The sequence below is a fragment of the Salmo trutta genome, chromosome 15 (assembly GCF_901001165.1).
Source record: "Salmo trutta chromosome 15, fSalTru1.1, whole genome shotgun sequence".
Classification (NCBI taxonomy): domain Eukaryota; kingdom Metazoa; phylum Chordata; class Actinopteri; order Salmoniformes; family Salmonidae; genus Salmo; species Salmo trutta.
Genome location: NC_042971.1, coordinates 33,143,036 through 33,159,133, shown reverse-complemented (window position 1 = coordinate 33,159,133; position 16,098 = coordinate 33,143,036). Strand labels below are relative to the sequence as shown.

The following is a 16,098-nucleotide window of genomic DNA, read 5'->3' as shown; positions in this document are numbered from 1 at the left end:
AAGCATTTGTCCAGTACGAGGTGAGCAATCACTGTCCTGATATCTGGAAGCGCTTTTCGGTCATAAGAGACAGTGGCAGAAACATTACGTACAAAATAAGTTTAAATTACGCGAAAACTCACAATAGCACAATTGGTTAGGTGACCGTAAAACGGCAGCCATCTCCTCCGGTGCCATTATGAATTTCATGGGGGATGAGAGAAGCTAGCCTGTGCCTTAACCTAACTTTGACCCCCTAAACCTAACCCCAGACCTAAACCAAACCATAACCCTAAAGTTAAAGACAGCTCATGTACTTGCTCAACAGCTTGCTTGCACATCAACTCTTCAGTCAGTTGCAGCATGGTCATCTAGTGACAAAAGGAAAAGTGAGGGTCACTGTAGTGTAGATCATGTGACCATAATTCGTCCTGACATTTGGGTTCTCATAGTCATCTGGTGACTCATCCCTCTGGTTTCAACGCAATGGAAAATCCAAGAGCTGTTCTTTCATTCTGTAGTAAGGAATGTAGTCCTGATCACCAACAACGATGAGACAGCCTATAGGGAGGTCGTCAGAGACCTGACAGTGTGGTGCCAGGACAACAACCTCTCCCTCAATGTGAGCAAGACAAAGGAGCTGATCGTGGACTACAGGAAAAGGAGGGCCGAACACACCCCCAATCACATCTACAGGCTGTAGTGGAACGGGTCGAGAGTGTCCACATCACCAACAAACTATCATGGTCAGAGGAAGGCCCCAAAAATTGTCAAAAACTCCATTCACCCAAGTCATAGACTGTTCTCTCTGTTACCGCACAGCAAGCGGTACCGGAGTGCCAAGTCTAGGTCCAAAAGGCTCCTTAACAAAAGACCCCCAAGCCATAAGACTGCTGAACAATTAATCAAATGGCCACCCAGACTATTTACATTGACACCCCCCCCCCTTGTTTTTACACTGCTGCTACTCGCTGTTTACCATCTATGCATAGTCACTTTACCCTTACCTACATGTACAACTTACCTTGACTAACCTGTACCCCTGGTCCCTGTACATAGCCTTATTATTTTATACATTTTTCATCTTTATTTAGTAAATATTTTCTTAACTTTATTTCTTGAACTGCATTGTTGGTTAAGGGCTTGTAAGTAAGCATTTCACGTTGTATTCGGCCCATGTAGACAGGAAACTGGTTTCTCAGAGGTTATGAAAACAAACTACTATGCACTGTAGTAGGCTACACCCCAAACCACAGTCAAACTACTGCAATCTGTACAAGACGAGTACAAATCTGATTATTTCTCTAACCAACGCTACATAAACAATCAAATCTGATTTTGCTGAGTGATTTGTAATCACCATACAATCAGTCTCAATAATAAAACACAATCAAAAGGGTTGATTATGATATCATGCCTAATTTATTGTGTAACTTTCTACAAAAAAACAAGATAACATAGCCTAGCTACTCATGTATCCTAGTGGACCGAGCGAGCTCTGTCCTTGAAACTGCCTGAAAATGGCATTGTAATCTTTCAAGGCATATACACAACTACATAACTTAGTTTAATTGCAGTTCTCCAGTGCTGCTACAAATCAGGGTCTGTAAAGACTGCGTCCGTTTCCAGACCGTAAAAGACCTCACGCTACATCTGTCTCTAACTTAACTCATATGGATGAAATAAAGCAATACTTCCACAAATTCCATTGGTCTGCTCAGGTTTCACGTGTCACGAGTCATGACAACCGCTCTCTCATATTGCCACACTGCAAATAGAAGGCTACAGGCAGTCTAGTATCCAGAAATTACATTTTCAGATGCAAAAAGCATATCTTTCTACCATAAACTACCTCTCGAACATAATTATTAAAAACTATTAATATGGCCTTGTTTTTTAGCCAAAGTTATTTATAATACGTTCAGAGTTGTACTGTATTTCATGGGTAATATTCCATTAGCTACAATCACTGTGGCTTTAACACACCAGGCCAAATGTCATACCATTTAATCTGTATTACGTAAATCTGGCATGACATTTGTGGTCTGAATGTATAGGTAACTGTAAATCGCTCTAGGTAAAATCGCCTGCTAAATGGCTAAAATGTCAAACGTATTAGACCTGACATCACAGACAGCCTGACATAAGGGAATGGGCACCCCCCACTATCATGTTCCCTCCCCTCACGACTCAGAGCCCGTCATTCATAATCACAACGTTCCTACTTCCCCAAACTAGAAATGCGCATCAATTACTTAATTCATAACGACATAAGTGCGATTGCGATGCTGTTTACAATCACATGGTGTGTCGGAGAAGTGTGGCATCTAGAATAAAAAATATATACGTACTCATCTCCTGCCCGGAGGAAAACATAACTGCAGCGTTTAAAATAACTGGAAACTCGGGAAAATAATTCAGGTCGGAAAGTCGGAGCACTAGAAAAGAGGCCCGAGTTCCCGAGTTGGAATTCCGAGTTGGGTGACCGTTCAAATCGATTTTTTCCAGTCCGAGCTCGTTTCCCCCCGAGTTCCCAGTTGTTTTGAACGCACTGAAGTCTGAGATTCCGAGTACCCAGTTGTTTTGAACGCGGCAACTGTGAGTCAGCTATCTGTGATCTAGCTAGCTAGCTAACGTCAGAGGAATATAGTAACTGTCTACATTTTTCAGAATTGGTAATGACACAATGACGAGGTTATCCACTGCGATAATCACGCGCAAATGTGCATGTCACTGTGTAAATAACAAGTGAAAGTAACATTAACTTACACGTTAAATTAATATTTACAAAGATGAATGTAACGGTACGTACCTGAAACAACAAGGGCCTCATTTGGTCCAACAGTATGACAATTACCCATGTTATTTCAAAACGTGTATCCCAAACCAAGTGCGTGTGTCGCCTAAAAATCTTCGTCTACGGTATTATGGCAGTCCACAAACACACGTTTGGCGCGTGCCGGACCTGAAATCTACTTGCGTAACCCCTGTTTTATTATACAGTTTTTATCGACACTAGGCTGATTCGATTATACTGAACCGCGGGGCACCGGTCTATGGCACGTGACGTAACTGGGCAAAAATGGTGAGGGAGGAGCGCCCTTCTCAAATGTAACAGTAATCTGCGCCTTCTCGGTCATGTCAAAAAGGCAGCATGGTGCATCGCCAAGAAATATACAACATCTCTGTTCTGTTCCATAAAATATATGTTTGAATTTTCAAACAAGTTTTCATTGGGAAGGCATTTAAAGCGTTTTTATCAAAACCAATCACGTTTGCATGTGAAAACACATAATCCTACTCATTACTTCACATGCTTAATTACGTAACTTTTGTTTTGAGCAGAATTCGCCTCGGGCTTTGAACGGGGCATCTTGCTCACGCCCGGAAGGCAGCCCGGTTCCAAAGGGAATGCGATGAACTTCAAACCAGTACAAAACACGTCTACACGGGCGCCCGCGACAGATTAATCGAATCCCCTCATTGATTATTTGTACGGCTACTCGAACCGCTTTTAGCGCTTTTTGTTTTCCTCTGTTAAAGTGGCTTAGTATTCGTCCGATTGTAACATTTGGGCGTCAGCACATCGCCCACCGCACTTGTTTATGCACATACAGACAAGTGTAGAATTTCACCAGCAGGCGACACTACACTACAATAAATGGTGATGGGGTCGGGGACTCGTGGAATGAACGTGTTCCATAGTGGTTGTGGGCTGTTTATCGTTGAAATAGGCCTACTGTGTACAGTATGTCAAGTGTTTGACCAGCAGGTTCATCTATTTTGTATCATTGTGCCTAGGAATAAGTATTACCAATAAATCACAGTTCACCTGCATTTTGAAGGAACCATCAACATACTGTATGACCCTCATCTGCAATTGGTCTAAAAGGTATTTCCGCACAGGGTGGGCAAAGGAACATCAGTTCGTTCAAAGGATTTGATTTGGATCAATTTAATTTTAGGCATAAATGGAATTTGGAGGTGGGATTAGTGTTTTGTCAGAATATTATCTGATTTGTTCAAAACTTGGTCGAAGATAAGATACAATAAATGTAGCGGTCTTTATATGTACCACAGAGGAACCAAGAAATTAAGAGCGACACCACGTCTGTCGTTTTGGGCTTTTATGTTGATCTGCAATAATATTATGAAAAGACAGGACAGGAATACATCAGTCTCCAACGCACCATCAGACAATTTGTTCTTTCTCTCTCAGTAATTTCTCGGACTGAGGAGAACGGGAGCTACGGGTAGTACCAGGGTGTTAGTAGGTGACGTAAGCATCCAGATTAAATAAAATACATTTAATGAAGTAAAACCCGAAGATGTTAATATTATCCAGCTACTGTAGCTGCCTACTTAACATCAACAGGCAGTACTAGTAGCGCAACAATTGAAAATAGAAACCCCCCAAAAAGTTCCTGCCGATCATAGCGATCTGACTCCCCCCCTTCTGTCTGAACTTGGAATATTCCTTTTCGCGGGCTTGGGCCACTGACCCTTAACCTGGATGTTCTGTTCTGCATTGTGTACTATTCTAATCATTTGAAGTTTGATGAAATAACCATTTTAACTCTCTTACACGCACCCCTTCCTAATTTCAGCAAACCTTAAGACATAAGGTACGAGTTCTTCCTCCACAGTGGTACCTTGACCAAAAGTCATCCAGAAGGACAGCAAATAGACTAGAAATACGCTCTTATACATATAACCTATGACGCTCTAATAAAGTATTTCTCATATCCTTATTGATTCTTTCTTGAGATCTATTTCTCTATTAATCTATCCTCTGGGCCTCTATGTTTCACTGGGGTACTGTCACATCAACAAAAGTTGATAGGACTTGAATCAGGGCATCTAGATGCTCTCTTTTGTCAGGCTCAGCAATCATTTGACTCATTGACTCTAAAAGTCTTCTGACAGGCTTCACAACTCTTCCAGTTCGAGTTCTCAAGATGCCTTCACTGGGTCTCAGGACTGTATCAGTGAACTCAGACGTCTGGCTGTTTCTGTGCTCTTCCTCTCTGGTTACCCGTTCTCTTCTTCGTAGATCTTATGCATCCAGAGCCGGTGACTGATGCATGTCAACTGCTGATGCCATCTAGATTGCTCACTGACGTCACTTTTCTACTTGTGTCATCTTCGGAAGGATCACTTGAATCATCACTAGGCATCCTTGAGGAGCTTCCTGTGCTTGAGATAACTGCTTCTCCAGAGAATATGTCCTCCCGTGGGCTTCGAGGATCAGATTCTCTCATGTTTACTCCATCTTCCAGTCCCGAAGATCTTTGGGCTTCAGCTTCCGTGGGCCCTTCAGGATTCTGGCCATCGAGAATTCAGGCAGCAGTCCTTCGATCCTCTGAATCCTCATCCATATCAAATACCAGTCTTTGGTCACCGCTGTCGGTGTGTCTTTCCATGTGATCACATGGACCGTTGAATCCCACAAGTCGGCAAGTTTTCCTTTTCCTCTTTCCTTTCGGTTTGCCAAGAGAACTTGGTCTCCAATCTCCCGGGCAGTACCTTTCACTCTCTTGTTATACTGCCTTGCTTGCTTTTTCTGAGCTTCAGTGGTGTTGGCCTTGGTGATCCTGACAGCCTCTCGCAGGTATTTTTGGAATAAGTCGACATACTCGTTATGAGTCAACACGTCTTCGTTTTTCAAGGTGCTTCCAAACACGATGTCCACTGGCAGCCGTGGAACTCAGCCGAACATCAAATAGAACGGCGCAAATCCTGTCATTTCGTGTGTGGTAGAGTAGTATGAGAAGGTGAGCATCTGTATCATCTGGGGCCATCTTTCTTTTGCTCTCGTTGGCAACGATCGGACCATGTTACCGTTCATGCGTTTGAATCTTTCAGTCTGACCGTTGCCCATAGGATGATATGGAGTGGTATGGGACTTTTTGACTCCTGACACTTGTAGCAATCCTGCGATTAAGTGACTCTCAAAGTTTGCTCCTATGTCTGAGTGTATCCGCTGGCGAAAACCATAGACACAGCAGAACTGGTTCCATAACTTCTGGGAATCCACTTTTGCTGGCTGGTTCGGGTAAGAAAACGCATGTTCCAGCTTCGTAAAATGGTCTGTGATGACGATTACATCAACGCACTCTCCATCCCTTCCTTCTGCTGACCAGAAGTCTATGCACACCAGTTCCAACGTAGTGCTGGTCTGTATAGATTCCAATGGTGCCCTAGCCTCTGGCTCCATTGTCTTGCCAACCACACAGCACTTACAGTAGGAGACATACTTCTTCACTTCCCTGTCCATCCCAGTCCAGAAGAACCTTTGACGTACCAGATGGAGGGTTCTAGTCTGGCTTTGGTGGCCGGCTTCGTCATGGGTTCCCCCAGAACGATGGCTTTAGTTAAGGGAGTCTGGCACCACCAGCTGGTGCCTCTTCTTGCCAACTCTGTCCTTAGATCTTCAGTAGAGGATCTCGTCCTTGATTTACAATTTATCCCAATGCTTCAGCATTCTCAGAACTTGGGCAGTCTCATGAGTTCTCTCTCCTCCTCTCAACAAAGTATGCCACTCGGGCCAGCACCTGATCCGCCTTCTGTTTTCTCCGCATCACATCAGAAGAAAGGACTGGAAGAGTAGCCGCTCCCCCTTCATGCTGAAGGATGCTGGCAGAATACTGGGCTAATTGGAAGCTGCACACTGGCACACTCACATCCCACTCCAGACAGGATTCCAAAACTGCTTTCACTCCTTCAGAAGAGACTTGAACTAGGATCTTGCCACCTTGGACGTTGACTGACAGTTTGAATGCTTCCTGGATGGACTCTGAAATCACATACTCTGCTCCATATTCTGGGAACACACTTGCCTTCCTAGCTCCAATGAACGGCTGTCGACTAAGCAGGTCTGACATTCTGGGGCCCAGGGATGTACTTCAAGTCAAAGTCGAAGGGGGCCAGTTTAGAGATCCACCGTTGCTCACAGGTGTCTAGCTTTGGTGTCGTCATTATATAAGTCAGGGGGTTGTTATCTGTTAGGACTGTGAATCTATTCCCCTTCAGCCAATGGGTGAACTTATCACACACAGCCCACTTAAGAGTGAAGAACTCTAAACTGTGTGCCGGGTAATGGGACTTGGACCTCGACAGAGTCTTCAAATCAAATCAAAGTTTATTTGTGACGTGCGCCGAATACAACAGGTGCAGACCTCATAGTGAAATGCTTACTTACAGGCTCTAACCAATAGTGCAAAAAATGTATTAGGTGAACAATAGGTAAGTAAAGAAATAAAACAACCGTAAAAAGACAGGCTTTATACAGTAGAGAGGCTATAAAATTAGCGAGGCTACATACAGACACCGGGCAACTTTAAGTGCTGTTATTGTAAAGTGGAAACGTCTAGGAACAACAACGGCTCAGCAGCGAAGTGGTAGGCCACGCAAGCTCACAGAATGGGACCCAAAATGCTGAAGAGAGTAGCACGTAAAAATTGTATCTCCACTGTTGCAACACTCACTACCAAATCCAAACTGCCTCTGGAAGCAACATCAGCACAATAACTGTTTGTCGGGAGCTTCAGGAAATGTGTTTGCATGACCTGAGCAGCCACACACAAGCCTAAGGTCACCATGCACAATGCCAAGCATTGGCTGATGTGGCGTAAAGCTTGCCGCCATTGGACTCTGGAGCAGTGGAAACGTGTTCTCTGGAGTGATGAATCACGCTTCACCATCTGGCAGTCCGACGGACAAATCTGGGTTTGGCGGATGCCAGTAGAACGCTAACTACCCCAATGCATAGTGCCAACTGTAAAGTTTGGTGGAGGAGTAATAATGGATTGGGGCTGTTTTTTATTGTTCGGGCTAGGCCCCTTAGTTCCAGTGAAGGGAAATCTTAATGCTGCAGCATACAATGACATTCTAGACTATTCTGTGCTTCCAAAGTTGTGGCAACAGTTTGGGGAAGGCCCTTTCCTGTTTCAGCATGACAATGCCCCCACGCACAAAGCGAGGTCCATACAGAAATTGCATGTCGAGATCAGTGTGGAAGAACTTTACTGGCCTACACAGAGCCCTGACCTCAACCCCATCGAACACCTGAATTGGAATGCCAACTGCGAGCCAGGCCTAATCTCCCAACATCAGTGCCCAACTCCACTAACACTCTTGTGACTGAATGGAAACAACACCCTGCAGAAATGTTCCAACATCTAGTTAATTGCCATCCCAGAAGAGTGGAGGCTGTAATAGCAAAGGGGGAACAACTCCATATTAATGCCCATGAGTTTGGAATGAGATGTTCGACGAGCAGGTGTCCACATACTTTTGATCATGTAGTGTATATACTGTATACAGTGTTTATAGATATATAAGAAATAGACAGGCCTGCAACTCTTGGAAAAGAGTGCTAGCTCCTTTCGCACGGTCTCTGTTTTACAGTTGTTGCTTTTTTCTTGGAGAAGTCGTATGACTAAACAGATTGTTCCTATCTACACTCTGTTTTCCATGGTCCTATGCTTCTTGCAGACTTTTTGGGATGGAGAGAAGGTTCATCGTTGTTAAGGTCCTTTAGCCAATTTCTCTGCCTTTCAAAGCCCCAACAGTGATACAGTTTGTCAATAACTGTTCTGTCATCTCTAAGGGAGTCTCGTCGCTTACTCCCAGTCTCTAAGCCTTTAGCTCGTCCTGGGTTGTGGCTATTGTGCTTAAGATCCTTTCACAGCAGCTACTGGCTGTTGAAAAGTGTGGAGAGGTAATAATCCTCCATCTTTTGCTTTACTACTGCCCTTGGTGTCCCTAAGCATATGTGTGGTCTACCAGCTGCTGTTCGATTCTGCAGTCTATTCAGTTTTTTTTAGGTTAATGTATCTAACCCCATCTTTGGCCCGGGTCGGCTTTTTTCCCCATTGTAGCACCTTGGAGCTTAGGGTTTTTCGCCGTCGCGGTCCAGTATGCCCGGTTTGCATCTTCGTGGATTTAAGAAGAGCTCAGTCAAGGGTGTTATGCTCTGCGCTCATTGGGCTACCTCCTTCAGAAGAGGGTGGGCCCTTCTCTTTTTGAGAGAATATCCTGTCAGATCATAGGCTATTATATTGATTTATAATGGCGTGGGTGACAGCCTTCAGAGAGGCCTGGAAGGGCCCTCTCCTATAGAGAAGTTTTTGGGGAAATATTGAATAAAATGTTGATTGTGTGCAACGTATTGGGGTTCCCTTCACTTTGTTATGAGGTTTTTCCCGATGGGTTGTTTCTGCATCCTTGGTGCCTACAACCCTCAGTTTCGGAGCCTCTGAGGGTTGCTGATGTTGGGACTACCCTGGCTTTGGAAAGCATGTCTTTGCGATATGGGAGTTGGCCATATCCTCATTGTGAGAAATTGAAACAAATAATTGAAAGATCATTTGCGTAATCCTGGTTCTCTGATATTATGAGTGAGATATCTCACCGCATTCCCCTGCTCGTAAGAGCACTAAGAAGAGAAGCATGCTTGAGAAAAACCAGAGGACGGGAGAGTGGTTCCTTTTAAGGAAGGTGAGAGGCTCATCTGATTCGCCACTCCACCTGTCTCCAACAGACGCTTTTGAGAATCCCCATTGTGAGATATCTAACTCATAAGATCAGAGAACCGGGGTTACGCAAATAACCTTCTATAATCTTTGTAAGTTATATGTACAGTGCATTCGTAAAGTATTCAGACCCCTTGAGTTTTTCCGTATTTTGTTACGTTACAGACATATTCAAACAATCCTCATAAATCCACACACAATACACCATAAAACAAAGCAAAAACAGGTTTTCAATTTGTTTGCAAATGTATATTAAAAAAAATACTGAAATATAACATTAACATAAGTATTCAGTCTCTTTACTCAGTACCTTGTTGAAGCACCTTTGGCAGCGATTACAGCCTCAATACTTCTTGGGTATTACGCTACAAGCTGGGCACACCTGTATTTGAGGAGTTTCTCCCATTCTTCTCTGCAGATCCTCTCAAGCTCTCTCAGGTTGGATGGGGAGCGACGCTGCACAGCTATTTTCAGGTCTCCTGATGTTCGATTGGGTTCAAGTCCAGGCTGGCTGGGCCCCTGAAGGATATTCAGAGGCTTGTCCCAAAGCCAATCCAAGATGGCGTAGCAGTCAGACATCTTTTGTCTTCGTCTTGTCATGTCCCGTGTATTTATCATTATACGTATCTTTTTATATCTTTTTTCTTCGCACATATTTTTTATATTTTTCTTAACCTCAACTTCAACATACTCTTCTGCAACCCGCCTCACCCAATGCGGTATGGATCTGCTATTTTATTTACTTTAGAATCGGAACCCCCAACATAAGCTAGCCAGCTAACTAGCTACTAGCTAGTAGTCAGCTAGCCACTGCTAGCGGTCATCAGCTAACCTTTAGCCCGGACAACTCCTGCCAGTCTATACAGCGTGATTCAACCCAGAGCTTATCAGACTCCTTTTCTCCATATCTCCGGATTCCTACCGCAAGCTCTAAACCTCTTCACCTGGATCATCGCAGCTAGCTAGCTGCTATCCTGATTGGCTTCTCCTGGCTAATCCCCTGTCCCAAAGCAAGCACCAATTAGCATGAGCTAGGCCCATCTCCCGGCTAGCTGAAGAGGTTCATCAGCCACTCCTTGGGCTACAATACCTATTTTGCCAATTTGCCTGGACCCCTTTTATTGCCGATACGGAGCCCCGTTGACCCATCACGACTGGACGACCGACGTAATTCGCCCGAGGGGTTTTTCAACAGGCCCCTCCGTCACGACGTCCCCTGAATGCCCATCTGCTAGCCATCTAGCCGCGGCCCACTAGCTGTCTAGAGCATACCGGACTGTTAGCTGAAGTGGTCCATCAGTCAATTTCTTGGGCTACTGTACCTATTTTGCCAATTGGCCTGGATCCTTTTACTACACGGACCCCTGCTGATCCATCACGACTGGTCTGCTGACGTAATCCGCACGAGGGGGCTACAACAGACTTCTTCCATCGCGACGTCCCTCTAAGGCCCTTCTGCTAGCCTGCTAGTCCCGGCCTACTAGCTGTCTGAATCGCTGTGTCTTCAGCCCGTCCAGCTACTCATTGGACCCTATGATCACTTGGCTACGCATGCCTCTCCCTAATGTCAATATGCCTTGCCCATTGCTGTTTTGGTTAGTGATTATTGTCTAATTTCACTGTAGAGCCTCCAGCCCTGCTCAATATGCCTTAGCTAACCCTCTTGTCCCACCTCCCACACATGCGGTGACCTCACCTGGTTTAACTGATGTCTCTAGAGACAAAACCTCTCTTATCATCACTTAACGCCTAGGTTTACCTCCACTGTATTCACATCCTACCATACCTTTGTCTGTACATTATGCATTGAATCTATTCTACCACGCCCAGAAACCTGCTCCTTTTACTCTCTGTTCTGAAAATACTAGACAACCAGTTCTTATAGCCCTTAGCCGTACCCTTATCCTACTCCTCCTCTGCTCTTCTGGTGATGTAGAGGTTAATCCAGGCCCTGCAGTACCTAGCTCCACTCCCATTCCCCAGGCGCTCTCATTTGTTGACTTCTGTAACCATAAAATGCATGTTAACATTAGAAGCCTCCTCTCTCAATTTGTTTTATTCACTGCTTTAGCACACTCTGCCAACCCGGATGTCCTAGCCGTGTCTGAATCCTGGCTTAGGAAGGCCACCAAAACCCCTGAAATTTCCATCCCTAACTATAACATTTTCCGACAAGATAGAACTGCCAAAGGGGGCGGAGTTGCAATGTTCTGCAGATATAGCCTGCAGAGTTCTGTCTTACTATCCAGGTCTGTGCCCAAACAGTTTGAGCTTCTACTTTTAAAAATCCACCTTTCCAGAAACAAGTCTCTCACCGTTGCTGCTTGCTATAGACCACCTTCTGCCCTCAGCTGTACCCTGGACACCATATGTGAATTGATTGCCCCCATCTATCTTCAGAGCGCATGCTGTTAGGTGACCTAAACTGGGACATGCTTAACACCCCGGCCATCCTACAGTCTAAGCTTGATGCCGTCAATCTCACACAAATTATCAATGAACCAACCAAGGTACAACCCCAAATCCGTAAACACAGGCACCCTCATAGATATCATCCTAACCAACCTGCCCTCCAAATACACCTATGCTGTCTTCAACCAGGATCTCAGCGATCACTGCCTCATTGCTTGCGTCCGTAATGGGTCTACAGTCAAACGACCACCCCTCATCACTGTCAAATGCTCCCTAAAACACTTCAACCTAAAACAAATCAACCTGGCCCGGGTATCCTGGAAGGATATTGACCTCATTCCGTCAGTAGAAGATGTCTGGTTATTCTTTAAAAGTGCTTTCATCACAATCTTAAATAAGCATGCCCCTTTCAAAAAAATTTGAACCAGGAAGAGACCAGCACAAAAACGCCTGTGGAGTACAGCATTAGCATCGAATAGCCCCCGCGATATGCAACTTTTCAGGGAGGTTAGGAACCAATATACACAGTCAGTTAGGAAAGCAAAGGCTTTCTTCTTCAAACAGAAATTTGCATCCTGCAGCACAAACTCCAGAAAGTTCTGGTACACTGTAAAGTCCATGGAAAATAAGAGCACCTCCTCTCACCTGCCCACTGCACTGTGGCTAGGAAACACTGTCACCACGATAAATCAACAATAATTGAGAATTTCAATAAGCATTTTTCTACGGCTGGCCTTGCTTTCCACCTGGCCACCCCTAACCTGGTCAACAGCCCTGTACCCGCCACAGCAACTTGCCCAAGCCTCCCCCATTTCTCCTTCACCCAAATCCAGATAGCTGATGTTCTGAAAGAGCTGTAAAATATGGACCCCTACAAATCAGCAGGGCTAGACAATCTGGACCCTCTCTTTCTAAAATTATCCGCCAACATTTTTGCAACCCCTATTGCTAGCCTGTTCAAACTCTCTTTCGTATCGTCTGAGATCCCCAAAGATTGGAAATCTGCCGCGGTCATCCCCCTCTTCAAAGGGGGAGACACTCTATACCCAAACTGCTACAGACCTATATCTAACCTACCCTGCCTTTCTAAGGTCTTCGAAAGCCAAGATAACAAACAGATCACCGACCATTTCGAATCCCACCGTACCTTCTCCGCTATGCAATCTGGTTTCCGAGCTGGTCATGGGTGCACCTCAGCCACGGTCAAGGTTCTAAACGATATCATAACCGCCATCGATAAGAGACAATACTGTGCGGCTGTATTCATCGACCTGGCCAAGGCTTTCGACTCTGTCAATCACCACATTCTTATCGGCAGACTCGACAGCCTTGGTTTCTCAAATGGCGGCCTCGCCTGGTTCACCAACTACTTCTCAGACAGAGTTCAGTGTGTCAAATCGGAGGGCCTGTTGTCTGGACCTCTGGCAGGCTCTATGGGGGTGCCACAGGGTTCAATTCTCAGGCCGACTCTCTTCTCTGTATACATGTGGTTCTATGATTCACCTCTACGCAGACGACACCATTCTGTATACATCTGGCCCTTCTTTGGACACTGTGTTAACTAACCTCCAGACGAGCTTCAATGCCATACAACACTCCTTCCGTGGCCTCCAACTGCTCTTAAATGCAAATTAAACTAAATGCATGCTCTTCAACCGATCGCTGCTCACACCTGCCCGCCTGTCCAGCATCACTACTCTGGATGGTTCTGACTTAGAATACGTGGACAACTACAAATACCTAAGTGTCTGTTTAGACTGTAAACTATCCTTCCAGACTTACATTAAGCATTTCCAATCCAAAATTAAATCTAGAATTGGCTTCCTATTTCGCAACAAAGCAACCTTCACGGATTCTGCCAAACATACCCTCGTAAAACTGAGTATCCTGCCGATCCTTGACTTCTGCGATGTAATTTACAAAATAGCCTCCAACACTCTACTCAGCAAATTGGATGCAGTCTATCACAGTGCCATCCGTTTTGTCACCAAAGCCCCATATACTACCCTCCACTGCGACCTGTACGCTCTCGTTGGCTGGCCATCGCTTCATATTCATCACCAAACCCACTGGCCCCATGTTATCTATAAGTCTTTGCTAGGTAAAGCCCCGCCTAATCTCAGCTCACCGGTCACCATAGCAGCACCCACCCGTAGCACACGCTCCAGCAGGTATATTTCACTGGTCAGCTCCAAAGCCAATTCCTCTTTTGGCTGCCTTTCCTTCCAGTTCTCTGCTGCCAATGACTGGAACGAATTGCAAAAATCACTGAAGCTGGAGACTCATATCTCCCTCACTAATTTTAAGCACCAGCTGTCAGAGCAGCTCACAGATCACTGCACCTATACATAGCCCATCTGTAAATAGCCCATCCAACTACCTCATCCCCATACTGTTATTTATTTTTGCTACATTGCACCCCAGTATCTCTACTTGCACATTCATCTTCTGCACATCTATCACTCCAGTGTTTTTATTTGCTAAATTGTAATTATTTCGCCACTATGGCCAATTTATTGCCTTACCTCCCTTATCTTACCTCATTTGCACACACGGTGTATATACTTTTTTTCAATTGTGTTATTGACTGTATGTTTGTTTATTCAATGTTTAACTCTGTGTTGTTGTTTGTGTTGCCCTGCTTTGCTTTATCTTGGCCACATCGCAGTTGTAATTGAGAACTTGTTCTCAACTAGCTTACCTGGTTAAATAAAGGTGAAATAAAAAAAATAAAAAAGCCACTCCTGTGTTGTCTTGGCTGTGTGCTTAGGGTCGTTGTTCTGTTGGAAGGTGAACCTTCGCCCCAGTCTGAGCTCCTATGCGCTCTGGAGCAGGTTATCATGAAGGATCTCTCTGTTCTTTGCTCCGTTAATCTTTCCCTCGATCCTGACTTGTCTCCCAGTCCTTGCCGTTGAAAACCTCCTCACAGCATGATGCTGCCACCACCATGCTTCACCATAAGGATGGTGGGAGGTTTCCTCCAGATGTGACGCAAGGCATTCAGGCCAAGGAGTTCAATCTTGGTTTCATCAGACCAGAGAATCTTGTTTCTCATGGTCAGAGAGTCCTTTAGATGCCTTTTGGCAAATTCCTAGCGGGCTGTCATGTGCCTTTTTCTGAGGAGTGGCTTCCGTCTGGCCACTCTACCATAAAGGCCTAATTCATGGAGTGCTGCAGAGATGGTTGTCCTTCTGGAAGGTTCTCCCATCTCCACAGAGGAACTCTGGAGCTCTGTCAGAGTGACCGTCGCGTTCTTGGTCACCTCCCTGACCAAGGTCCTTTTCCCCCGATTGCCCAGCTCCAGGAAGAGTCTTGGTGGTTCCAAACTTCTTCCATTTAAGAATGATGGAGGCCACTGGGTTCTTGGGGACCGTCAATGCTACAGAAATGTTTTGGTACCACTTCCCCAGATCTGTGCCTTGATACAATCCTGTCTCGGAGCTCCACAGACAATTCCTTCGCCCTCATGGATTGCTTTATGCTCTGACATGCACCGTCAACTATTGGACCTTATATAGACAGGTGTGTACCTTTCCAAATCATGTCCAGTCAAATTAATTTACCACAGGTGGACTCCAATCAACTTGTTGTCACGCCCTGACCTGAGAGAGACAGTTTATTTCTCTATTTTGTTAGGTCAGGGTGTGGGGTGGGCATTCTATGTTTTGTATTTCTTTGTGTTGGGCCGAGTATGATTCCTAATCAGAGGCAGCTGTCTATCGTTGTCTCTGATTAGGAGTCATATTTAGGCAGCCTTTTCCCACCTGTGTTTTGTGGGTAGTTATTTTCTGTTTTGTATTCGTTGCCTGGCGGAACTGTTTGGCTTCTCGGTTTGTTTCTTTGTTCTAGAGTTTTCATTGTTTAAATAAATGATAATGAACACTTACCACGCTGCACTTTGGTCCCCTCTCTACGACAGCCGTAACACTTGTAGAAACATCTCAAGGATGATCAATAGAAACAAGATGCACCTGAGTTCAATTTCAAGTCTCATAGCAAAGGGTCTGAATACTTATGAAAATAAGTTATTTCAGTTTTTTATTTTTAATGAATTTGCAAAAATGTCTAAACCTGTTTTTGCTTTGTCATTATGGGGTATTGTGTGTAGATTGATGAGGAGGAAAATATATAATTTAATCAATTTTAGAATAAGGCTGTAACGTAATAAAAT

At 44.8% G+C, this 16,098-nt stretch overlaps 1 protein-coding gene across 4 annotated transcripts in view; it reads right to left on the bottom strand.

Annotated features, from left to right (window-relative positions):
* The window catches only part of LOC115148837 (flotillin-2a), a 47,609-nt gene that overhangs the window by 30,760 nt on the left and 751 nt on the right, over nucleotides 1-16,098 (bottom strand). Inside the window, exon 1 of one of the 4 annotated variants that reach the window (XM_029691099.1) lies at nucleotides 2,792-3,012. The exons of 1 other annotated variant lie outside the window; for it this stretch is intronic. In XM_029691099.1, coding sequence (XP_029546959.1) covers nucleotides 2,792-2,840 — 49 coding nt within the window. In that variant the 5' untranslated portion in view covers nucleotides 2,841-3,012. Of the gene's footprint in view, nucleotides 1-2,330; nucleotides 2,465-2,791; nucleotides 3,013-16,098 lie in introns of those variants that run through there. 2 more of the 4 variants (XM_029691098.1, XM_029691100.1) reach the window with 2 other exon arrangements.